The sequence below is a fragment of the Cheilinus undulatus genome, linkage group 8, assembly GCF_018320785.1.
Source record: "Cheilinus undulatus linkage group 8, ASM1832078v1, whole genome shotgun sequence".
NCBI classification, from domain to species: domain Eukaryota; kingdom Metazoa; phylum Chordata; class Actinopteri; order Labriformes; family Labridae; genus Cheilinus; species Cheilinus undulatus.
The window spans coordinates 5716628-5744426 of NC_054872.1; the positions used below are offsets into that span (position 1 = coordinate 5716628).

The 27799-nt window shown below is 38.9% G+C and overlaps 1 protein-coding gene across 1 annotated transcript in view; it reads right to left on the bottom strand.

Moving 5' to 3' along the window:
- snrka (SNF related kinase a) overlaps positions 1–27799 on the bottom strand; it is a 79936-nt gene that overhangs the window by 34706 nt on the left and 17431 nt on the right. Inside the window, exon 3 of the mRNA XM_041793042.1 lies at positions 8094–8235. Coding sequence (XP_041648976.1) covers positions 8094–8235 — 142 coding nt within the window. The remainder of the gene's footprint in view (positions 1–8093; positions 8236–27799) is intronic.

Consider the following 27799-nt stretch of genomic DNA (forward strand, 5'->3'; position numbering starts at 1 on the left):
TGTGCAGGGACATACACTTAAACTTTCTCCAAAATACAATATAAAAAAAAAGCAACAATTTTGAAAATCAGGAGTGATGCTGATGTTGTAAATAATGATTTAGCCATTCCAATGCCAAAACATTTGCTTTTTCCCAGGACTTCTTTTTAGGGATGCACAATATTGGATCTATGTCATTATCTCACATGCACATCTTTCAAATCTTATTTCAGCCAAAACGGATACATGCACACACCTATACACATATCTAGTCTTGCATCCCTTCAGCTAAAAAGCTTAATATCATATGGGTACTATACATTTTGAAAGATGTGTACAACAACAACTTACTCATGGCTTGAAGGAAAGCCCACTAGTCAACAAGAAAACTGCAAGTTGGCTGGAGTTCTAGCAAATGAAGTGCAACAAATAATCAGCAGTTTTGGAAAGTGACAGTTTCAATGGCCCTCTGGTTGTACAGTACGAACACCAAGCTCTCAGTGTATGAGCTACTCTAACAAACGCTTGCTTCTCTATAAATGGCTGTCTCTTGTTTGGCTGCTCTCATTTGTTCCCTGGGGATCCTTAGAAGAAGGCTGCAACATAAAGCTTTCTCTTACACTCCCAGAACAAGGTGTGTGTCCCAGTGTGTGACAGAAACCACAAACCAATGTAGGTGTCAAGTAAAGAACAAATATTTCCAGTATTCATAGGTGGAAATCAGCGAACGCCTGCTCTGAAACATCAGTGTCTGATGAGAACAGAAGGTCAAGTGTTTATGTGAGTGCACTCTATGTGATTACAATAATGACAGGAAATGAAAGAACACAGTGTTCTGAATGGTTCACAGTAGTCCCCAGGATCATCATTCACAGGTCAAATTGTGACAGTGAAAAGAGCAACAGTACATTTATCTGCTCCTCTGTGTTTATGGGGCTGATTGTGTCACTGAAGGGGAGGGCTGGTGGGTGTAATACAAACATTTTATGTCTAGTCCCTGGAAATTTAAATCAAAGATGACAAAACAAAGAAAGCCCCTAAAGAAGAGGGCGATGGGTTTGCAACATCAAGTCAGTGAATAATTAATTAACTGAGGCATGTAAATGCAATCTGGTGGTTCAACAGGGAAAAGAGAGCAGAGAGACATATGTCTACAAACACAGAGACACAAACACAAATACATGAAGAGACACATGAAGACTATGTTGAAACAGACTGAAAATGTGTCAATGGAACTGATGGGAACTGTTATCTTCAGTGCAAGACCATCAAAACAAACCACAGCAGACAGTCATAGTAGATCTACAACTGAATCAATTCAATACTTCAAAGTGAACAAACTTACAGCCTACAGAGTTTGTTTCAGACTGGCAGCCCGTCCCTACAGAGCTCAGCAGTGTAGCTCAACAAGTAAAAGTCCCATTCATTTTCTCCATAGCAGATCTGATTGTAGCCATAACATCTCTGAAGGTAGACTAACCATGAACTACCTGAGAGTAAAATGAAGCTCCTGCAAAAGATTGATCTTCATAACTTTACTTGCAAATAAAAATGGTTAATTTGGATTTCTGAGGAAAAAAAAACAGCACTACCCAGCCCCAGAGTTGTACAAGGCACTGATTGGTGGAGCCCAGTGTTAATTTTGGCAGCTATCTTTAATTGTATTCCAAGTCTTTAGATGAAATGTCTTTTAGTTTAAGTCACAGTTTTAGTCTAGTTTTAGTTGACAAAAACTCAAAAACATTTTAGCCTAGTTTTAGTCCATGAAAGTCCTCACATTTTAGTCCGTACTTTTAGTCCAAGCATTAAATTTTCTTGTCTAAATCTGGTACCAAATCATGGAAATGTATTCTCTGCACTCTGCTAAACCTGAGATCCCTGCTTTCTACAGCTGAGAGGAAGAATAGCTATAGATGCATTGTATTTTGACAGATTTACCAACTGTGGAGAAATATCATGGTTTTGAATGTCCACTGAAAACTGAATTACATTTTAGTGTAGTTTTAGTCATGTTGATGAAAACTTAACTATCTTTTTGTCAGTTTCAGTCATCACAGATCTATTTTTGTTAGTCTTAGTCTAGTTTTTGTCATGGATAAAAAGGCTGTCGACAAACATTTTTAGTCATAGTTTTAGTCGACAAAACTAACACTGGTTGAGCCCCTTGTTGCATTTGAAATATTTAGCACATTTACTTTTACCTCTGCAGGACTTTCTGCAAGCACTGTCACCAGCCAAATGAACAACTTTGTTGTGAAATCATGGACTGTTTTCAATTGTTTCAAATGGAAAGGAGCCCAGGTGTTGTCTAACCTAGTAACAGGAACCAGACCAGGTATGGACTACTATAGAGCTGGGCTTGCCAAAGGGTCACTTCAGGGGAAAGGTCGAGCTAAATAAAAATTATTTCTACTTGCTGGATTTCTTTAAAGGATTTTTTTTGCACACACAGCACATTATGGAGGTTATCAAATCTATTAAAAAAGATTCCTCTCATAACCTTTGGCCTCTGTCACTGACTTCAGCATCAAAGATAATTGAATGTGTTGCTGTCTGTGCTAACAGCACACTGAGAGGCTGCTGGAGGTTTCCAAGCGGGTCGGTCACAGAGGGCTACAACTACCAATGTGGTGCGGCATGCTTCAAACTTTTTGCTGAGATTTAGGTTGTGAGCACATCACACAAACTGTAAACACAGCCTCATAACCAGTGGCTTCACTTTTAGATGGAAAATATAACTGGTTTCATGAATGACTTTGAGCACATGTGTGTGAAGGCTGCCACAAAGAATCATAGACACACAGAGGCTGAGCCAATGCACAGCTATTTCTAGGAAATGTCATCCTTTAATGCAGTTTACCTTATTACAAAAGGAGTCACAGCATTGTGAACAGCAAAATATGATGATTAGAGCAGGTGGTGCGTGCTTGTTATTTATGAGATCACACAGCAAACTCTCCAGAGAGCAGAGGTCTGACTTACTAAGTAACACTTAAAGTCAGTTTAAGTACTCTTTCATTTTTATTCATATTATCATTATTATTATTTGCTGCCCCACGAGTGTGGAAACAGAGCTGTTATGCATGGTGAGGAGGGTGTGACTGTCACATGGAGATGTTCTTCCTTGTGTTATTATTATAAGTCATTAAATTGAATGCAATGTTTGCAAGTCTGAATGTTAGACTAGAATGGACTTAATGGGGACATACTATGTAAAAATCCCCTTTTCACGGTTTTCTAGCAAAAATATGGCCTGTCAACAATCCCTCCAAGAATCAGACCCCGCCCCCTTCCACTTTTCAGAAAATGTGTGCTGAAACAAGCCGTTCTCAGATTTTACCATCATGATGTCATGTGGGGGGTTAGCACCACCCCCAGGTTCAGTTGGCCCTCCCTGCTTGGAAGAAAGATTCTCCGTCATCTGCTGATCTTCTTCTCAGCTGTCAGCTGAGATGCTGGATAGCTCAGTGGGATACCCTGCTAACTTTCATTTTGGAGGTTGACGGTTCAAATCCCAGTCAGTGCATAATCCACGTACAGTTTGGCCCCTTGGGCAAGGTCTTTAACTTTGGTTGAAAGATTCTGCTAAATAACATTCTAACATCAGGAGAGCCACATCCATTTCCTGAGAGGGGTGTGGTCAGGGGCGGAGTCAGACAGCTCAGTAACAATTAAAGCTACAGACACAGAAACAGCCCGTTCTGAGCAGGGCTGAAACAGAGGGGTTTTTAGACATGCAAAAATCCAATATTGGAGTCTTTTTTCAGCAACTGACTTCACAGGCATCTTTTGGGGACCTCTGAGACCAATTTAAACTTGTCTTTAAAGGGTAAAATATGTCCCCTTTAAGTTTGCAGGTGGAGACATCTTGAAAGGTTGCTTGAGCGTGCAGTAATGGTCAGAAATCTTGCTGATCAAAAAACTACTACAGTCTTCAGACTACTACATCTTGACATTAAAATGATTGTTAAAGCAGTAAATGATATTGTAGATCAAATTTGCTTGCCTGAAGACAGCGATTGTACTCTGCTTTCACTGAGAAAGATAAGACATGTGAAGTAAACCCTGTGTAAATCTTTTCTCTCCATTCCATAAAATATCCTTACATATGACAGAGAAAATGAAAGTGACGGTTTGCCAAATTGTATAATGGAACATTTGGTTTTCTGAACAAGGCTTTAAACCAGCTTATTTCTAGTGTAAAAAAACAGCTGTTTAACATGTGTTGTGTACAGGACTTCTGGTGTTCCTGCAGCCAGCCTCGAGTGGACACTCATGGTATTGCTTCATTTTTCAGGACCGAAGGTTGCCGCTTGGGTTTACATGATGCAGTGTCCTATTGTAGGTTTAAAATTAAGTGTGACTGATCTCTGCAGCAGCCAACAGTGTATGAATGAATGTGTTTAAAATTAGCTGTTTTGTGTTCTTGCAAGCACGTGTGAGGGTGAATGTATTATGTAATCCAAAAGTGCCTTAAGAGGGTTGAAAAGCAACAAAAACACAACGCAAGTGCAGTCTTTACCCTGTACCTGACACGGAAATTAGTGGACTTTTCAACTCATTTTTCCTTAAAAAAAATGACCAAAAAGCTTTTATTTTTCATTGCAAAGTTTCAAGATGTCATGAATCTGTTGCATCACATGTCCATGAAACATCCAGCCATTATTTCTTCCCGCCCCTGCTGTTATTCATGACCCTATCAGAGCCTTGCACTCTGATGTGGTTGATTCTGTTTGAATCTTCTAAGACTATTACTTTAATTGGCAATGTTGAGACAAATGTGTGAAGCCAGACACATCCGTCTTAAAAGAAGAAGTGCTGCAATCACTGCTTATATATTTTAAACTGTGACATGGTTGGATGCAGCACCAGTTACTGACATGGTAAAAATATAAGCCTGGGACACAGCATGTGACAAATGGCTCTTCTGCTCTGAAGTCAAAGCCCATCAGATTGCTTGCAGCTGCTCCAGCTTAACACTTCAATCTAGTCAGATCTCTCCTTCGACTCAGAAGAGATAAGCGTTTATTTCCCGTGTCTAAAAATACTCTGATGTGCAGTCAGAGTGAAAACAGAGAACTGGCCTCCACAACATGTTGAACACAGAGCTCGGTTACTGTTACTTTTGTCCATTAAATCCACTTATTATTATTATTATTATTAAGTGCTTCCGTTTATTAAGACATATGGGCGTAAGTCACAGCGACAGCCCAGCTTCCACATCAGTCTACTGGAGGTATAGCTGCTATAAGAGGCAGAATATGACGGGAAATTTTGTCCTCCCATGATCATGAAAACAGTATGATCAAGATGCAACTATAACTGTGCTGCATGCCATGTTGCTGTTGTTTTAGTTTATGAAGCTGCTTGAATCATCCTAGTCCAACCATGGCGCACAATCCACATTTTGTGTGGAATGCTGACAGTCTCCCCTGAAAAAGTGTTCTGGATTAAGGTTGCTGTCAAAACTACATATTTTCTGCTCTGACACACCAGAAAATTGGAATCAGAAAGGTTAAAGTTTACACCCCACGGTCTCTGTAATTAACCTGAAAAAGACAAACTCTAGGTCAGGTCAGGCTCGAATAAAGAACTGCATTATAAATATTTCCCTGATTAATTCTAGCCACAGGAAAGGCTACAGTGCTTCAAAAATTAACTCTGTATCTTGAGAGCATTAATTTGCACAAAATCAAGAGTGTGATTATCTCACAGGCAACTCTACAACTGCTAATTTTAGAGCTTTACTGCCTGACGTATTTTTAGTGTGGAAAATGTGTTTTTGTGTTGGACTGCAGTTGGACTGCACTGCTGAGCCACTGGGCTGTACAGACTACTTGAAGGGTTTTGGTCTCTGCCAGCTCCAGGATCAAGCTGGTCTGCAGGGCCTGGAATAAATCAGAGTGGATACTGCTGTGTGCCTTTATCTACACTGTACAGATACCTGGAAAAAGAGTTTAGCTATAGCTAAAGGAAAAAAAATCTTTAAATATTTAGCATATGTTTGCTTTGTCATTTTTTACTACACATCAACATTCACACAGTGCTCGGTGCTAGCTAGCTTGATTAGTAGTTATAATACACATTTCTACTTAGGCTAGACTGTGGTTACAAGAGAGACAGTTCTATTTATCATTTAACCGTACACACACACACACACACACACACACACACACACACACATATATATATGAGCAAAGTACAATTACACTGCCCCATACTATAAACAAGTCCAAACTTTATACAGCCATTGCCACCAACTTCTCCACAGACCAGAATATGCTCATCTAAGACAAAATAGCTGACAGTAACGTATGACTCCATGGAGAGATCTGTGCATGAGTTAGTGGTTACAGTCACTGTCTTGACACGCTGCCCTTTCCTCATGCGTTGACTCATGTCCACTGTTGTAGTTGTTAACTGTGATGGTGGCTGTTACTCAGGCTCCACAAACACCACTGACTCAAAGAAGCCTTCTTTATCCATTAAACTGAATGTGGGTATATTTCCAGTCACTAGTTTGTTATTGAAGGCTAATCTTCTCCACTTATGTGTCATCAGAAAGGGTGTCATGGTGCTAGCTAGTGCTAACTGGCTAATTATTGTTTGTTTTTTTTCTGTTATATGCCCCCTAAAAGATATTTTAGCTGTCATAAAGCAGCTGTTGTTGCTGTAATGCTGCTTGCTTTGCTAATAAAGCCAAATGTGTGGCTAGGTATGAACAATAGGATGATCTAAGATTGACGATCTCCTACGGCTGATTTTCACTGAATCAGCTCCAGTACTTGTACATCTCAAGCTTAAGATTGGGCCTTTAAAAGTAACTCTAACCAGCCTAGTGTGGAGTGGTGTCATGTTTTTCAGAGTGAAAAGTTAAGTGCACAATCTGCACAAAGTTTGCAAACTTCTTTAAGCTCACAAGACAGCATCCAAAACCGTGTGCTGAGGGACACAAAGGTCAGCGGACAATTGTGGCAGAGGCTGATATAATCCAGTTGTTTTAACCAATACAGCTGACATTGTCCTGCTTTTCATTGTTCTACAAAGGTATTGACAAGCCTCTCCACCTCTCTGCATGTGGTTTGTCTGTCGGGATATGGGAACCATGAGTGGAACTTAATAATACTGGCAATTTCTGAGGTCCAGACATCAATCTTTACTAAAAAGTATGTTTTAAACAATAAAATCAGCAATCTCCCTGTATGTTCATGTATGCTGCTCCTCATTTAATGGCTTCAATTCTGTTAACAAGTTTGTTTTAAGGCTGTAAGTACATGTATTCCATACCTAAGTCCCATAGGGACAAAGGAAGTTTGACACATTATCGTCAGTCCCGTTTATAGTCCTATGTTAAAGATCCATGGGCCTGTAAGGGTAGCACCATGTCACAGAGAACCTAAAGAACCAGGCCATGTTAATTTTTGGATAAGATTGGTGTTGTCAAAACTTAGCATGTTTAGGTTTCTCATGGCAATGACGGTTCATTATGGGCTTTTTACCAAATATTTTTAATCTTAACTTTTAATGTAATGCTTGCTACATATCCGATCCAAGTACACTTTGACAGGGATCAAACCACGTATCTTCTGATTGGCTGGAAACCCGCTCTTGCTGATGTGTCATAGCCCACCTTCCATAAATGTGCCTTACAGAAAGTAGATAAAGAGATAGTTACATAGGTAGTGTGGGAAATTGATGAGAATGTGGCCTAACTACCCTGTTATCACATCCATGGTGACAGCTACAGTAGCTACAGTATGGTTACAGGTTGGCTACAGATGACAAGGATGTCAGCCTGATGTGACTGGCTGCTTGCCAAAACACACATACGATATTGTGGGATATACAGCCAGACTGATAAAGAGAAAGAGGAAGTAACGTGTGATAAACCAGCTAATACACTTATAAATACAGCGTTATGTGAGTTAGAAAGGGAGTAAGTCCATGTATGGCAGCAAACAGTACAGTAGCAGAAAAGGAAAACAAATGCAGTCTGATACGGTTTTGAATTTTATGTTTGGATTAAATCAACACCCCTTCAGATTTTTATCCACAGTGTTGATTCTTAAAGGTTCAGTGGCGCTTTGCATGACTGCTGTGTGTGTAACACTCACTCTTTGCAGGCACTGGAGACGTGGGATGGTACAGTGTATTTACAGTCCATAATCATGGTGAGGGTCTCACTGTCATTTGCCTCCTGGAAGGGTGGCTGGCCGCATACCAACATGAACAGGATCACACCAAGGCTCCAAATATCTGAGGAGGAAGGAAAAAAGATTCTGTGTACTGCAAGAAAAAAAATATACCTTAAATCAGTGGTTCTCAACTGGTCTCGCCTTATTGACAATTTGCAACCCAAATTTCTTACATTTAAAATCGTAAACAAGTGTTTTTTTGTTTTTTTTTAATGAAAAATGGGGATGTTTGGACTTGAGATATAGCAAAATATGTTTAAAAAGAAATGAGGACATTTCCTTCAAAACAAAAGCATATCATAGACTTTTGACACATATTTTGTTCTGGGCACAAATCCACAACCAGCTGAAAATGTCTTCCCAACTCACTTTTGGGTCCTGATCTACCAGTTGAGAACCACTGCTTTAAATAAACGAACATATGACCACTACTTTAACTCTTAGAACACATACACCAATAAACAAATAATACAGATATTTCTATGTGGTCACACTGAAGAAACATCTTTTTCTTAGTGTAAATACTTGATGAAGATGTGGACCAATGACTGAGCCAGGTAAACTCACAGTAGAATACAGTATCTATATGACCCTGCTGTAACACCCACAAAAATGGCCTAGGCATTAGCTAATAATAGTGAGCCCAGACTCTCTTCTTTGGGTTTATCATAAACTCCAAGGTACGACCAATGCAGAACAGTCAAAGCCCACTGACAGCTGATCCTGCCATTCAGACGTCATCAGAGATTAAAGTCACTTGAGATCATGCCTTTGTGGAAAATACATCTTTCTTCACAAATCTGATTTTCTTCAGCGCTTCTTTCCTGTCATGTTTTCCTTTCATCCTAAGAATGGATGACGGGGACGGAAAAGATGCCATGAATGGAAACCAGAGGACAATCAAGGGAAGTGGGATGTACTCAAGAGATTTGGTCAACCAACAGGGAAGAAGCGTCTCACAGTAAATGTCAGTTCTTCCTCCTTGTCCTCATTTCCTCCTGTCTTCTTTCTCCTTTGGCATTTTCACCACCCCTGTGTTCTCTGGCTTGTCTCAGACCATCTTAAATGGGCATTCGCAGTGCAAAAAGGGCTGTGTTTTTATGCAGAGTGTGTTTGTTTCATAGAAATCTAAAACAAGCTGCACAATGCTATCATGGAAAACTGTGAGAGTCACATCAGTTCATCCATGTGAATGTACAGTAAACTTATTCAGGGGTGAAAATCTGCACTTTGCTGGTTGCACGCTGAGAAAGCTGCCTGTTAGTATGCAGAAGCACTGGGCCATACAGGCTTTATGCAAACACATGCATGTAATACCCACACATACATACATATCTCACGTCAGCAGTGTGAACAGTGGCAACATCAAACAGCAGGAGGTGAGAAACGGCCTGCAGCGGGCCCATTAACAGCCTCACAGCGAGGGCCACCATACTTTCAGGACGGTTTTAAACTAAAGATGACAAATATTATCCACATGACATCTGTGTCTGCAGACATTTTTTTTAATGTGTATTCATTAGTACTGTTATTTGTACTGACTTTAAAATGTGTTTGGGATATCATCACACCAAATATCATTGAAGTTCAACATTGTGTTTTTCCATTTTAAGCCGAGCTTATCCCCTTTGATTATCTAGTTTGAATCTTGTTGATGGGGTCATTTTCTGTAGGATTGGTGCTTTGAATCTGGGCGACCAAGTAAAAAAACAGATAACACCATAAAAAGTCAGATCTTTTCTAACAAACTTGTTTCACAACAGATGCGGTTGGCAAATTCTTTCAGCAATGGGGAAATGGTTGAAGATCAGGGATGGGACACCATTTTCAAATATCTGAATAGTCATAATCTATGAGAATCTGATGATTTTATGTTACAATTATTCCATCTTTTAAAAATCTAAACAAATAAACATAAAATATTAGGGGTGCACCGATCGATCAGCAAAGATCGGTATCGGCCTCAATTTCCTTAATTTTGGGAGATCAGCGATCGGCCGATCCTTGTAAAATAAGTTTGGTGGATAAGATCAGTTTCATATGTCTCTACCTACTAAAATGTGAAAAATGAAAGACTAAAGGAACTGATATTATTTAGTAGTTTGGACAGCAATGCTTTAAACTTTTCATTTATATTTGAGAGAACTACCTCGTGCAGTTAAAACAACAAGTTTGTATTGTTTCACGGGTATCGTTCAATGTTATTCAATAAAATAAGATTGGAACATTGAAAATGTATGCTGTCAGTCATAAAAAAATCAGCATCGGCCAAAATCGGAATCGGCAGGTCAGGCTTTTTAAAGATCGGTGATCGGCCAGAGAATTGCAATCGGTGCACCCCTATAAAATATATGTATTACTTTTACTTGCACCATGTGGTACCACCACCACCAGAGGGTGGCTGTAGTGAATCCAAATGGGGTTTGCTAGCCTCCATTAAATAACAAAGACGAGGAGAGATGTGAAGAAACCAACTCAGCATTTTCAAACTTTAAAAACAACCCATTTTACTTGATATTAAGTAAATTATTTGTACGGAACTTTTTAGACTGACATTGCTGAGTAAAATATATTGTTTCTTAAGTAAAACTGACCAGTCAAAGATGTTAATCCTATGGTGGCTCTGTGTTTTTTCTTTTCCTCCTCTCATCAGACTGCTGTCTCTGTGAGAAATATCACAAAGGTAATAGACAGCAAACAAATCCAACACCTAAACTTTACTTGGATTTATATTTGTTTGTTTACTTTTGGCTAAATAACCTGATCTGAGATTAATTGATAAATGGACCCTCCTTTCTGCCACACAAACACACGCACAGACTGTCTGTGGGGCTCATCCCTCTGACCTTTCCAGAGGGTCAGGTGTCACTGTTTATTGAGGCATCACTCCCAGGAAGGCTATGAACACTTGATTACTTGATGTGTTATTGCAGAAATAACAAGATCAGTGATCAGTTACACAGAAAATCATGCTCCTTCACTGTAACACACACACACACACACATTGACAGACAGACAGACACACTGCTAAGGAGCTTGCTGACTTCCTCCTTCTTGTAAACTAACAGGTTGTTTTTGATTTAGTCTGTTAAACATTGTCTTCTGCTATAGTGTTTAAGTGCAAAATATGTAATTTGGCCACAATATCATGTTATTTGAGACAGTTTAAATACAAAATATTAAACAAAATTTGCTCCGCAGCAATTTTCATTTCTTCACTTTAACAGAGCCTTTTGAACAATAAATTCCCTTGATATGACCATCCTTACTAAATGTTGATAATTAACCTATATATCATGACCTCAAAGATAATAATCTTATCCAAACTGTTGAAGAAATTTCTTACAGAAAGTGAGTCCTGATAGTGAGCGGAGAGTTTCCTTTGACAGAAAGTGTTTCAAAGTCAGAAAGGCTTAAACCAATGAAGCAGCCTTTACATTTGTGCTCCTATCTTCTGTGGATTGAAACCACTTGCTTTATAAAAATATGATAACCAACATTTTTATGGGTGTTACACTTTATCTGCAACACTTTATCTGTAATTTATGTAACAGAACTTATTTTGGCCCTTAAAGTGCACCAAGCAGATGTACTGTACTTTAGATCCCCATATAAAAATCTTGAAGGGTAACAAGCACTTGAAACCTCACACAGTCTCATAAAACTGCTGCAGGAAACTACAGGACCTATACACATAGGCAGATATTTGAGAAGGTTCACTGTACACAAATTCAAGCCCTTTTTTTAAGAAACATGAACACATGTGCCAGCTTACTCATTTCATAACATAGAAACATATGTAGATCTGTGGACCGGTCTCATCTCCAGTCCCCTGATTCGCTGAAGAGCAGAGCCAGCTGACTCTGACTGGAAGGAAAAAGACATCACAGCAGCTCCAGTCAGATATTGGCAGCTCAAAAGTAATTACCATGATGAGGATTTTTAAGTAACTTTCTAATTAAGCTCTAAAGCTCAGATGCCCTCAATACTTAATGGGATGGCAGAGTGGAGCTCTGATGATGCACAAGAAAAAGTGCCAGATAGTAAAAAATCAAACTCTCAAACTATTTTTGAGGGGGAGAGCTCGATAAAGACTTTCACATCATTATAAAATGCTTTTAGCTGCAGGGGTAGCCTGAAGCTTACCATCAGATGCATTCTGAATTAAGCTAGACCTATATTTAGACCCAGTTTTTCTGGGTTAGAATAAACATTGAAGGACTTAGCCTTAGGCTAAACACTGCTGTGTTTAATTAGAGAAGGATGAGTGGATCAGCTGGACTGGAGCTCTGTTTAAGAGCACTTCTTTGAGAAAAATGTTCAGTCTAAAAGTTAATGCATAAGAAAACTAGCTTGTTATTATGTAAAATTACTGGGGATCTCAGTGTTAAAGCATTAATCACAAGAAGTGAAGTAAAAAAATAAGATCAATCTTAGTCATTATAATGGGGTGCTATTCTGATGTTTTAGGGGTATCATTTAATTACTGTGTAAAAGCAGTAACTGAATACTACTCACTGTAGCATCTTTCTAAACTGACACACCAGATGGATGTGTGAAACACATCCATCTGGTAAACCTCCCATAGACAGCGTTTGGGAAAGGGCAGAGCCTTTGAAAAAGAACTTGGAGGGTGACTGGATGACCGTTCTGTCTGTCACATCTTTACGGGCCAATCAGAGCAACAAAACACGTGACATAGCCGCTACCAAGCAGTAAACTCCATAATGAACTGCATAACGCGAATCATGGCGACTGTAGACATGTCAGTACACGACTTTTGTTGTCTTTGAAAAGAAAACAACTCACTACTGTTCTTTCTCTTGTCTCTGCTTGCATACGTCACTACTCTTACGAGTCTAAAAGTACTGCCCCTCAACCCTGACTGGTCCTGTCACTATCTAACCGGGCCCAAACGGTTCAGATGGGAGCTTTGCAAGATAGAATTGCGAGTAAGACACACGGAAACAGGCGAATCTATCTGCTTTGCAAGGTTAGTGTCTTCCTGCTCTAACCATTAAGGAAAACAAGGACATCTATGGGGTCAATACTGTTGCAAAACTCAAGAGCACATCTTGATGTTTTGCTTATTGGTTTTAGACTCATTTGTCTTCAAACTTTCCAGTTAAAACCTGCCTTTGTGCTCAAAATTGGCTCCTTGTGCCACCACTGCTCCTTTTAATGTCACAGTTCCCTTGAAACCATGATGAAGCTAATGCTATCTCTTTGAATCTACTAGAAGTTCCTTATTTATTTCTAAATAAAAGTCTTTTTTTTTATCTTAGCTAAGATGCTACAAATTACAAAGTAAATCACAGCACTGATTGGCACTTACAGGGTACAGCCACTTCTGTTACAAATTAAAAAACATGGTTGGTTAAAAAGGGACTTGGCTCTTTTGCTCTTTTGTTGCTGCAAGTTGCCAAGATCTTTTATCATCTCTGATGCAACTGTGTGAAAAACTATGAAATTTCAAAGACACTATCAGAAACCTTCTGAAAGTATTTTTTAACAAAAATATTGGAATATGAGTTTCCAGCATGGTGGGAAAGCAAACTGAGAGAACAGGAGGAGAGAGGCTGGAAGATTTAATGGGCTGGCAAGCGTGAAATGCTAACCATACAGATAGCTGGTAGGCACTGTGCACCGGGGCATCTGGCAAAGTACAGTCTCTGTGGAGGGACAAAATTCATGAAAGCATTTCACTGAATGCAAAATTAATAAATACATGCAAGCTCAAGGTGAGTAATCTGCATTTTTCATTTTCACTGAAATGACTTACTCTAAGATACCATGAAGATTAACACAAAATCATGACCTCATCATTTAGGGTCAGATCCTGGAATACAGGTAGCAGACGTGTTATCATAACCAAACCCATGGCTTTTCATAGAATTAAAATAGATCTTAATTTTCATATTTTAACACTCTATGCAAATTAATCCACACATGCTATACTGAACAACACCTACTGCTCTAGTTCACTGCCTTTGCCGTACATGGCTCAGATCCAGCTCTGAGCATCTTTCTTATCCTGTCTGTCACAGCCACTGGGGTCAAGGCCCCTGCTACATCATTCCTAACATGGATGGCAAAGCGACTATCCCTGAGGCATGTTTTATACCAATACCATTTGCTTACATTGCCCCAGCAGGAGTGAAATAACAAGGAAAGGCAGCATGAACAGTGGCCACTGCATGCATAAAAAAACAGCTGAGACGGGCCGAGGTCCACGAGTGTAGCCTGTCTTATGAGAGCATAGTTTTAACAAGCACAGCTCAGGCTTTGTAGCTGTTTAGAGGATCATTTTGTTTTCTGTCTGACATCCAGATGGCATCTGTTCTGAGAGAAGGAGAAAGTGAAAAGCATTAGTAGCACTGAGCCACTGCTAAAGCTTAGCAAATGGGGTGTTACGAGGAAAACGGAAGCAGCTGATGATTGTCTGAAATGAAAGATGCATCAGTACTGTAACTTTTTGGATAAGCTGTTTAAAATGCATGTGCTCTGATTTGAGTTGGCCTTTGTGCGTGCACCGGTAACCATGGGAATGAACCAAACAGATGCTTCAATAAAACAATGTGAAAACAATTCTCATCAAGCTTGCAGTTTACTCTCTGTCCTATTAAAACAGACTTGAATTAAGAGAAAGGTTTCTCAGCATGACTTCAGTGTACAAATCTGTCTAGTGTACCAATTAGAACCCGGTGATGTGCGGACAAACTCAAAGCAGGCTGTGCCCTTGTTTCACACTGAGGGAAGCTGCAGCTGAGCATATGTGTGTGCTTCAGCTGGGACATTTGATAAAATTAAGCTAGCAGTCTCATAAATGATGAACTTGATGTTCTGGGTGGATAGCCAGGTACTGACTGTCTCTAAAGGACTGCCTTTGAACTGTGCTCATGGTTTAATCTGAGCACTGAATGTTTTTCATTTTGATTTCAATGATCCTGCTGCTTAGGCTTAGCTTGATGATTTCACATTTTGTAAATAGAAGATAGTCCGTGGTAGAGTCTGCAACAGGGATTGTTATTTGCTGTATTGCTGCAGTAATACAGTAATACAGTAATTGTTTTTAAAGAGCAGTATCAGTGAATGTCCAAAAAAACTTGTTTAAGGAAACCATGGCCAGGGCTTCATTTTCTATGCACTAGTTGTTGTCCGCTGTCCAGCTACTAACCTTAGGCGTTCAGGGATGACATCCATTACCAAACGTTATTATGTAGGACTCTGTCAACAGAGATTAATCATTAGCTGTCATCTAATGACAGCTGACCGATTTCAGGATGACATATCAGACATTTTATTCAGCATCTTCTCCTCATGTGATGCAGCAACACAGAATTACAAACATAAAGCTATTAACCCTTAGAGCTCACGCGGCACCGGCACACCCCTTTGTAAATTGTTTGGTAACTTTTGAACAGTAAGATGTAGACACTAACTTGTTTATCCTTTAAAAGCTCTGTGTTGTGCCTTTCTAAATATGTTCTTCATGCATTCATAGCTCTTACAGAACATTTTCTAGTGAACCCAGAACTTGGATGACTTCCCGTGGTCTCTGAGGACAGAACTGTTGTATACAACAAGAAGTGACACAGTTTAGAAATATATTACTAACTTTTGAACCTTAAGTCATAGACACTCGTTTTTTCCTCTGAATGCTGGCCATTTCGCCATTTGTTTGCTACCCTCAATGTCTCTATAGCCCTTAAGGACGCTGTTCTAGCGAGCCGGAACTTAAGTGTCTTTTCGAGGTCTATAGAGATTAAATCCACGGTGTTAGATCTGATAACAAGCGTCTTTTTGTTCATTTTTAATCCATTTTCGATCATGTACTTTGGCTTTCTTCGGTGGGTAGCACCATATTTGTTGAGGGCAATGTTTACATGCAATGCATTGTGGGAGGGGCTGTCCTCCAATATCAAGATGTTGCATCTCTACCGCTTAAAGGAATGGCACAAATTAATCTAAGTGCATGCACTTTTTTGTATTTTATATATATATATATACAGATATAGATATTTTTGAAAACATTTAGTCACAGAACAATTTTTTTTTCACTGTTTTGTCCCCAAGAGATGGGAGAACAAGTCTGTGCAAAGAACATGCTTAGTGACTATTGTTTACTGTGTGTTATCAATACGGATCTGTGAGTTTCAAATTCCGATTTATTTTTTCTTTTGTCTTTAGAGTCCTTTAACTATTTCAAAAATCAAGTGGCATTACTGTAGCAGATATATTCTTAAAGCCCAGGTTGTCTTGAAAAAAAAAAAGATGTCTAGAGCTTGACTGTGCACCACAGCGTTGATGTTTAACAAGCTTTTTAAGACAAAAAGTCCAGACGAGACATGATGGTGAAAAAAATAGCTGTGCACTCTAAGGATTAAAGATAAAATCAATCACAGACCCATATTAGTGGGAAAACCTGCCAACCACTAAACTTTCCTACATCTAACATATGCATGCCATTTTTGAAACATTGTTCATATGAAGTTTGTACACTTCATAAAACCAGCACTGCACACACAGATATGCCAGTCACATTAATTGGCAACAATCCAACAGACTGTCACCAACATGTACAGACCTGTCACCCAGAAGAGCTCTAACACACTCTTCAGACCCTCACACTCACATTTTCTCATCACATCAACATAAATGGTGCTGTCATCTGCAGATGGACTGAGTGGAGGGAGCACTGTTGGTGTCAGCTGAAAATGTTCTTAGACTCTCTCTGTCACACACAGGCCTGCTGCAGCTCCACCTCTACACCGCTGTCTGCTTCTTTATCAAAGTGCTTCTCTAACTTTAATAGAGAGATGATCACTGCATTTTAATACTTTCATTACTGATCATTAGGAAGATATCAAAACTTCCTAAAATTTATTTTGGCATCAAAAGACCTCACTGGCAGTGGCCAGGGACATCAGAACAATATTGTTTGGCTGTCTGTCCATTAGCCGCTCATATGTCTGTTGATCATGGTTCACAACAGTTCCTAGGCCATCATCTGAGGTATATCTTGTAATTTAGGACATCCAATAACTGGCTGAGCTTGAATATGCCAATAAAATGTCTTTAAATTTAAACCGCTGCTTGAATGCACTCGAAAAAAAGACCAAGATACTAATATACTACTCTGAAAATATACTTTTCTTGAACATTGTGTAACCTACTACCGTACAAGAATCAGAAAATAGATGCAAGAGACAGAGAGAGGGAACATGAGTGGGTGAGTGAGAGAAACTAAACTGAGACAACTTTTCTAGACTGTTTTATGGCTTCTTCCAACAAGAGAGAGCACTCTAGTGTGCAGAGAAGAAGCTGGTTTGTACAGATAATGATGACATGTGCAAAGACCCTAGGAACTGATAGCATTCTCTCACATCTACAGGACGATCTAGATTTTTATCTAGCTGTAGAGGGGTGCCACAAGGATCAATTTGGGGCCCTATGCTTTTCTCTATCTTATAACTACATTATGTCCTTTTTGTGGCTGAATGATTTGGGCAACTAATTGGGATATTTTTTTTCCCAATATTGTCCTCATCTTGTGTATTTTCCAACAAACAAGCAATAAAGCATCCAACACACTATTAGACTAAACAAGGGCTGAACAGTAACAAAAAGAAAAACTTATTGTGATTATTTTGCCTCGTATAACAAACTGGATATGAACTGCTGTGTTCTGTGAAGGGAATGCTAATTTTTATGTCATTCTCATACTTGATAAGAAAACTGCGAAAAAATGAAGAGAATAGGATTTTTGTGGGCTACTCAAAAGAATGGCACTTGAATGATTAGATGATTATGTAACGTATAACATCTCTGCTAAAAAAAAAAATGAAATTGCAATTTTAACACAAATTTCAGGTTATCAACATATTGCACCTTCTGCAATTTGAAAATTGCTGCAGGCAATATTGTGATTTAATCTATTTTTTGATGAACTGCTCAGCCCCATAGACACTATTCTGTATTTTATTTTGGATTTTGTGCAGCTTGCCATCAAGAATTTGATGCACTTCAAGAAGTTCTTATGAACCTGAACAATAATGGAAAAAATTGCAAATATGTTGAGTAAATGGCTCTAGAATCAGAAGAGGCACTGACAAATGCTACCTTAATGAGGGAACAGGGTGAGGAGACTGTGTGTGTACAGGCTTAAGTTTCCTCGAGAAAAGTGAAAAAAACCCAGATGTTATCAATTCCAAAATTCACAGCTGGATTTTATCTAATAAAATATTCTCCTCCTAACAAACATTTGCTGGCATTTATAGCATTTCAAAATAAGACTTCTATTTTCCTTCTCACAAGTATTCACTTACAGTGACATGCAACCAGCCTGACTTGACAAACTGAATCTGAGGCAACTCCATCAGACGGCCTGGTTCTAGCTGTGATGGCGACATTCAATAATGAACTTGCTGCATTGTGAATCTTTGATCTAAACTGGACTTTGGGATTTAAGTTCTTCCCTCTACTGCTGAGTCAGGATTGGTGTTGTTCTATGTTTTTGTAAACATAAGGTTGAAATCGAATGATGTTAGACTTGGGTGAAGTCTAGGCATTGCAGTACACCAGAATATAGCTTATTTCAAAAGTACGTTTTTAATGCCCTCCTTGGTCTTTACTATCATCAGTGCTTTTTTCTGGTCCCAATAGTTTTATGGTTGTTTTCAAAATGCACAAAGCAACACAACATGCTGTAAATACAATGCAAAGAATTTAAAAACTGAAGACAAACCTCAGAACTAATTCTGAGAGAAACTGAAAACAGACAGGAATGAAGGGAAGACTGGCATCATAGAGGCAGGGAACATATGAAACACAGTGACATTAGCTTTCTCTGTCTGCTTGTTGGAAAGTTAGAATCTCTCCTGGTCTACAGTTACACAGCCTTTGTTAGTCAGTGACTGTACTCAATCTGGAGAGCACTTTGCTTTCCTCTGCTGGTTTGTCTGAAGCTTCATTAAGCACATCTCTGCTTTCAAAGAGTGTTTTGGGAGCACTCAGTCTGGACTTCTAACACCAGGGTTGTCCAACACTTTAGAGTCTTTGTAGTCTGATGTTTTAGTGTGTCTACAGCCATATAAAAGGTTTTAAAACATCCATGACATAGACCTGTAAAACTATGTTGGACAGAGTTAACACAGAACTTACCCAAGTATGCTCTCATTTTATTTAGATAAATTCATGACATGGTCAACAGGGAAATGCATCCATATGCTTAAAGGGGCAGTAAATGAAGGGTTAATCAATAAGGTTTTTCATTTAAACACTAAATTAGAAGCATACAAGTCTCTAAATCAGTCATATTATTCACTGTAAGTGACAGAAGATCAGTCCAAACTAAAAGAACCTTAAGCCAGTGTTACATGTGTTTTAGTATAAATACATGTAGACATCAGGAGTAAATGTGACTGGAAAAGCTAAAAAGATTAAACTCTGTCATTTCATGAGGCATTCTCCTCACACAGCAGATTTATATTTGCCCTAAACTGTCACCGGTAGGATGCCACGGCTCAGTACATGCAGTCATACAACAAATATGTCCAAGAGGACAAAAATAGTGACCACACATGGCAGTATCCACACCATGGCTGGAAATTAACCACCCACCAAATGTGTTTTTCTGCAGCGTCTGTAAATGAGCTCAATCTAACAGCCATGTCAGACCGTAAAGTGGTAAAGCAGAAGGATGTGTCACAGAAAACAATGCACACTGAATCCTGGTCTGCTACTTGCTATACTCTGACTTTAACAGCAAAGTCAGAGGACCCTACACGCTCTAAAAAAACGCTCCCTCCTTCTCCTCCTGTCAGAGCAGAGGATAGGCTAAGCTATATACTGGAAAGGTTGGACTGTAGATCAGCATGGCAGGAATTTGCATCGCCAACCTAGTCAACCAAGTCAACCTAGGAGGCATGTTTAAACCAAAGCCTAACTTGTCATGAGCCCAAGATGTTTTAGGAACTGTCTCTGGCTATGACTTGTAGCCAAAGGAGCATCTATAAATACTAGAACTCCTGACGGTGTAATCACTGATTACTGCTACCTGTAGCTCCCCTAAAGCTCAGTTAACACGTTTAACTTTTGACCCATCCTTCATTATAAAGTACCTAGTAGTTAAGTTACTGATGTCCCTTTGTTTTGAAATGGTCATACCAGGAACATGGGTGTTTTCAGGAATAGCATCTTGGCACAACTCTGAGATTTCTAAAACAAATATCTGTTTTCACGCGGATTTCACACTACAACACACAAAGAAAAGCACTAGGTGACTTAAAAATGTTAAAGGAGGATTTGTCACTGAGCAAGAAAGACCACTGCAGTAGGTCTTACTGATATTCAAACAGTTTCTTATTGTGATATTGTTGATCATATTGCAAATTTCATGAGTTATCTTACTGAGGAGAATGATCTTTCTTATGTAATTCTCATCTGAGCTAAGAAAAAATATTATTTGGATTAAAGATTATTTGGAAACTATTCTTAAAAAAATGACACTTGAACTTGCATTGTGGAGCATAATATGCTGTGCTGAAATTTTTTTTTTTTTTTTTGCCGATATAAATACTGATATTTAAATATGCTTCTTGGAGAAGAAATTTCAGTCCTTTCACACTCACTTTAAGATTTGAGGAAGACTAAGGAAACAAACTTTAGTCCTTAAAACACTTTAAAGTTTAAAGAATGAGGATAAATAAAGAAAAAGACCTCAACTGACATAGGTCTTTTGGTACAGCCTGAAACTTCACTAATTTATTCGTATATATGGACAAAATTTATAGTTGATATACACTCAAATACACAGGCAAAATATCTGCAGAAAATTTGATATCTGTTGATACCCATACCAAACCAATAATATTGTGCATCCCTAAAAAAAAAAAAAAAATCATATAAAACTGTACTTTGATACATTTCAGGTTAAAGAAATATTGTACCTTCGACAATTGTAAAATTGCAAGAGGGTGTATTGCAATTTAATCTCTGGGTGCCCACTTCATAAATCACAAGTATGCTACATTGATCTAAATGGCAGAAAAGTTCTTTTACACTTAAATTTTATTATTTAGTTTAATGTTTATTAGAGTCCAGGCTGTACCAACTATCACAGGTAATGCTAATCAAAACCACAAACTAACTATCATTATAAGACAAATCTGACAAACCTAAAATTATGACCTATCTAGAAATATGAAATACAACCTTTTTTGCCCTTTCCCCCTATGAACATAACTCCTACGCAAACTGTTACCTAAAACAAAAGTATGAACCAAACGGTGGCCTCTTCAAACTGTAACAACATTACTAGTCTCTAGATACAGATGATTCAACAGTACCGAGGGGAAAATCTGAATAATGCGCACAAAAACATCTTAATACAATCACTAACCACCTATGATGGACATGTTTCCCTTAAATGACTAAAAGACACATCTGTGCTGGATATACTTGAACCTCTGGCGACACATTAGAAGTTGTAATGTGTTGCATTATAAGTCATGTGACTGAATATTACTGGTGACAAACAAAGCCTTTGTGGAAAAAGCCATGAAGTCTGTACGCGTGCTAAAGCTGGGTACAATGGTCTGTTGTCACATGGCTTCTTCCCCTACTCACCACACCCCCCTCTGAAAGCATGTGGGTTTGGGAGAGGACGAGAGCGAGCTGGCATGCAAGAGATTCAGACTGATGTGGCCTTTTAACCAGTCTGTTTGTACACAGCCATGTAAATGTTTCACATGTGTAAGTGGAGCCATAAATATCAGCTTAAATTTGTGTCGGATTTTCTCCCATTTTAAGTGCCACATAGAACGGTATGGTGGATTGCCCTCAGTATTTTAATCAGCCTCCAGATTTCTGCGCCATCATTTAAAAAGGAAACTGTCAAAGAAGAAAAAATATTTGGTTAGCCCAACCTTTGAGTGCCAGCTCTCTTTCTACAGAGGGTTATGAGAATTTTCTCTCCCTTGAGTTGACAAATGTTAATTGTATCACTGGGGCACATTTCTGCTCCTCATCCAGCGAGCCGGAGACAGAGCAACAGATGCTGATAAAGGCCTTGGCACCCAGGAGCAGCTCATTTGCATGGATGCAGAAAGCACATCTGCGCATCACTGATTTGAGTAGGAAGTGTGTTAGCACAATAAAATGTGTGTTTGTATATGCGTGTGTAAGAGTGATTGGAACAATGTAAGGTAGAGGAAGTGGGCATAGAGGGAGATGGGAATATGCTAGTTCTCACTGAGCGCTGAGAGCATTCTGTTGCTGAGTATGGATGTGAGCCAGATTCTCAGAATAAAGAGGAGCTCTCTCCCAGGCATCTCTGGCCTCATGTTGTCTTCTATTAGCATGATAGCTGTGGGCTGCTCATCTGCTCTGAGTAAGAAACTAACTAAAATCCTACACTCTGAAATGACTAAAATGGGTAAGGGTTTTTCAGTTCATATGTGACAATGTATCAGTTAATAGTTTGGTCACCAAAATGTCTGACTGACATCTGTAACAATGTTTATTTTCTGAGTCATAACATCATTATCCTCAGAATTATCCCTTAACTACGAGGGCAGGGCCCAAAAGTCTCACAGAGATGGTTCCTAAATAGTGCCAACACACTGGTGTGCCTGGAGGCAAGTCTAGGTGTGCTGTGGGAATTTATGAAACAAAACTTCATCACTACAACTATAAAACAACTAAAGATTTAACAGGTGTTAAGAGTCTACCTCGCATGCATATACTAATCATTAGGGATGCACCAATCCACATTTTTCAGTTCTGATCCGATTCTGATAAATATGCGCTGAGACCAATACTGATCCCGATATATATATTTTTTAACAATTACATTGTTGTTGGTATAATGTGTGAGGTTACATGAGGCTGTAGTAAACCACCCAGCTCCTCTTATTAAAAAGCAAAAAAACAAAAAACAAAAAAGAATTGAATTTAAATGTATTCCAAACAAATCTGTTTGAACTACTACTAAAAAATAAATATCAACATCATCCAAAAAGCAACAAATCCCCAAATAGCATAACTCAAATACATTAAACTACTACTTGAACAGTCGGTTAAACTAATTACCTATCATTTTTTAAGAACACGGGCTTGAAATCCCTGTCTATAATGCTCTATTAATGAGCCTCCTGCCACTAGAGACCGCTGTCGCTTCAGTTAATGGCTGCAGCCTTCTCCGACCCTTCACCGCTGGATGTAAACAATGAGAATCTCTGCTGTGGTTAACCTGTTAGCATACAGCAGGAAGACCGCAGTCAGTCAGTTTTCCAAAGTAGTAAATGGAAATAAAGTAGTATGTGGGCTGTTGAGGGTTAAGCTCACGTATGACTACTCACCCGAAGTGAAAAGATGCCAAATATCAAAGCACGATATTAATCTGCAAAGAGGAACGAAGGCGCTAGCGGCACTAGCTTTCAATGCTAGCCATGCTGTAGAGAGTATTATCAGGCTAAAAACACACCCACTCTTCTTTGTGTTCTCTTGTCTTTAGACTAGTTTTGACTATTCTAAATATAGATTTAAGTTTAATCAACTAGGTAACTATACCACTAAGAACATCCCCAACTAATACTAGCTCAGTTACACACAGACTGTCTCGTGTTAGACTGCGGTGCGTTCATGGTCTACCGCAAACTGTAGGATGGATTTGGATCGGTCACTTGGATCGGCGCTGTCAGTTAGATATCCCATCTATTAATTATGTCCATATCGGACCCGATACTGATATTGGATCGGATCGGTCCCATCCCTAATAAGCATAGCATGGTTTGATCATAGGTATGCTTTTTCCAAAAAAGTTTAAAAGCACTATTTTTCAAGGACTTAGCCTCCACATATGTTTCATCTTTGCTGATATCCAATGTGCCGATATTTACAAATGAATTTAAGTCGACACCAATATCATGCTGATATTTAAATAGAGTTTAGAGATTAAACTGCAAAATGTCCCACTGCAATTTTCAAAATCCAGAAGATGCAACATTCCTTTAACCTGAAATCTGAGTCAAAATAATCACAATTAGATCTTTTATTTTTTCTAAAATTATTCAGCCTTAGTCTAATATACAAAATATTATATTGAATGGCTCTGAAAAATAATCACCCATTAAATTGCAACTGCAATACTGGGGAAAAAAACTGCAATCAGATCATTTTCCCGTATTGTTTAGCCCTAATTATAGTTTATTTATCTTATTTTTAAGAACATGACCTGCAATTTTTACAGTGTTTGGTTACTTGCAACATTATTCTACAAATTTCCAAACCTGTCAAATCATTATTGGGACACAATAAATATTCATCAGAGACGGAACATATCTCCTGAATATTCAAACAGTAAGTCATTTATTTAATTTAAAAGTTTTCATACAACTTATCTTATTTTGAAAATACATTTTTTTAAATCGTCTTTATCTGCATCTGGTTGTAGTGCAGACCCAGCTCCAGACTGTGGGGTGCTAGAACTGACTTTGCATCTTGTTTTTTTTATTTATTTATTGAGAACAGTCAAGTGAAATAAATAATTTGGTATTTAAGGGTATAGACTATTCTGACTACGTCAATGTAAGTGTATGTTAACACTTTTTTACAATGTAAATAAGGTGTAGGAGTTCATAAAGAAAATGCAGAATATTGGTGTCTAGGAATTCTAGTTTTGTTGTCATTGTATCAAATAGATTACAGTATTGTTTTTTAATTCAATCATAAAGTTCATGATCCTGGTATTGTGACAACTGTTTGTGTTTCTTTACAGAAAAGAGTTAGATTAATATCATCCTCATTTCCATCCATCTAAAAATAAAGAGTTATGATTTTTGGTTCATATCACCCACCCCTATCAACACAACCTTAAAGATTTTTATTCAGTCTTCACATGTTGAATGCAAAGCTTGAGTATTTTCTTCATGCTATGATCTGACAGTTACAAATGTCTTTGTTTTAGTCATGTTAATTAGATAATAGTGGGTTATGCAACATAAACTGGGGTGTGTAAGACACTAGCAGCACTGCTGTAACACCCTCAAGGACAAACACTCCACAAACAATTCTTTAGTCACAGAAGCCAATTAATATTTTCTATCTCTGCTCTCTGACCTCAGGGGTTTGTCCAACAACAACCGTTTGTGCTGCAGACTCTGTGTTTAGATTCTTTGATTAAGATATTTGTGTTTGTGTTCAACACTGCGCGAGTCTGCATTTGTTTCCTTGGTTTGGCCTGTGCCTGAGATGGATCGGTGAGGAAGAGACCCCCAGGGACTACACGAGTACTACGGCACCTGGCTCACATGCAGCAGCATGCGTTGCTATAGCAACGATTACTGTATCAAAAAAAAGAAAGAGAAATGTGCTTTCGTCAGGCACTCAGACAAATAAGTCTGTACACAGATACTAGTACATAACAAGGCAACAATCCAACAACACGTGACTACAGTCTTTGTGATTTACACAGACTTAGATGGGAGGCTGAACTATACCTGTAAGGACTAACTGGACAAATGCACAGCTGTAAGTAACAGTAAACCCAGCTCCTTCAGACTAAAGCTGGGCTCCTGTGTCTGCCTGCTGCTGATGGGTTAGAAATGACTGGGTTAGCCCTAAAATCAGCAACAACTTTGGAGCTGCAGCAGACAGAGGTGCATTTTGGGCATGATTGTGTCATGCTAAAGCACACTGACTCCCTCCTCCCCTCTCCCTCTCCCTCTCCGGTTTGCTTTCACATTAGAAATGTTTCCATGCCTTGGCACACTTGTGTACATACGTAGTCCAATACAGTAGGTGGTGGTACACACTTGGTTGATGAACAAGAAGAAGCTTTCATGGCAACAACTCCTATCATCAACTAAGTACTCCATGCAGATGATGGGGTCCATCAAGCTACTATGGATGTTTACATTATTTATAAGATGCTAATATAACCCTTTCCTACATGTAAATCAACTCTGCAGCTTAGAGGATGAAACGGGTCCCTGCTGTGCTGATTTGATGATTTTTGAAGACACAGGTGTTTCCTTTACAGTTCTCCTCACTTACAAATACCGTGTATTTAAGCACAGTTTCACATTTTTCCTGTGGACCATGTTTAAGTACACATGAAGCACGCCTGAGACCACCTCATCATGAGGACGGGGCCGGTGTCCCCGTCTGGAACACCTTTTCCCCAAAGATCAATTGAATCAGATGTTGGGTCAAGTGTACCCTGGTCCAGGCCCTTGTCCCTAATGTCAAAGCACTAGGGGTGCTTATCTCATGAGACACGAGATGAGACAAGATTTGGGCCCCCCAGATTTTACACTGTTTTTTTTTTTTTTTTTTTGGAAAAAAATACATGGGTGGATAATATGTCCTTTATACAGCTGAAAGTCCTAACTGCAATTCAGGTCTATTCAGAAATGTTTAAACTCCTCTTGTACTGAATAGGCTATCAACGCTTACACACAGTTTGTCTTGTCTAACTCTGACTCAAACTGTTCATTTAAATGCTCTTCAAATCAAACATTTCATTTTCGTAGTCTACCACATCTTTATTTTACTACACTATGCACTCATTGCTACAATAATAAAAGCATTTAGATTATTTTGAAAGTACTTCAATCACTGCTTACAACAAATTGAGATCTAAAGAGCTGAATCAGTAAAATTAAACTATTTCTCATCCTTTTTAAGGACATCCATATTTAAAACACTCTAAAGAAATCTTTCTGTTAATAACACGTTTGCTGTAATTTAGAGAAATAGATTATTTTATCATTTTGTGTTTTTTTTTCTCAGATGAGCTTTGACAGTGTTGGACATGACGTATAGATGAGCGTGTGTGTTAATGTGTGTGCATTGGTGAGTGAGTGTGTCTCTGCTCTGTCTGCAGTAAGACAACAAATGGGGCGCATTTAACTGGAGCTACAACTTCAGTTTTTTAAGCTAACAGTGGACTCTATGGCGCTCAAACAGTTTGTTTTGCTAAGTTTACTGTTGAAGTATGCAACAACCTGCTGCGCTACACATGTTAAGCTTCTGATTGATGACACGTGCTGCCAGCTGATAGATGAGTGACTGGCATATGGTGAGACAAGAAGGAGACATGACGAAGCAGCGACTGAGTCAAAGCTATACAGTTACAGATACCGGCACTTTAAATGACTCATACACGACCTAAATAAACGCTGTGTTCTCCTTGTGGAGACTGCACGGGTTTCACGCAGCAGCATTTAATCATTTCTGACCGTTATGATGAACTTATTATGTATTGGCGGATCATGCGCAGCCCAAAGTGGCTGGTGGCGGTCAGAGCGTTGATCTGGGATCAGCTCCGTTTCTTCATTAGCTGCCAAACCAACAATGTTAGAGTCCACGGCATCTTTGTGATCTTTTATAATTTCCACTTTGGTATTGTTTTCTGTCAGGAGAGCTGATGCTCCTAGTCTCTGCGCAATACTGATCTTGTGAGATGGGTTTTTCCTCGACGAGAAATCTTGTGGCATTTAGATCTCACGAGATCTAGCCACACCCCTACAAAGCACCCCCAGTCTCCCTTTTGCTTTATGACTACCATCAGAACTCTGATGCGAGGACATTTTAGACTTTTATTTGCCGTGTTGTGGGTA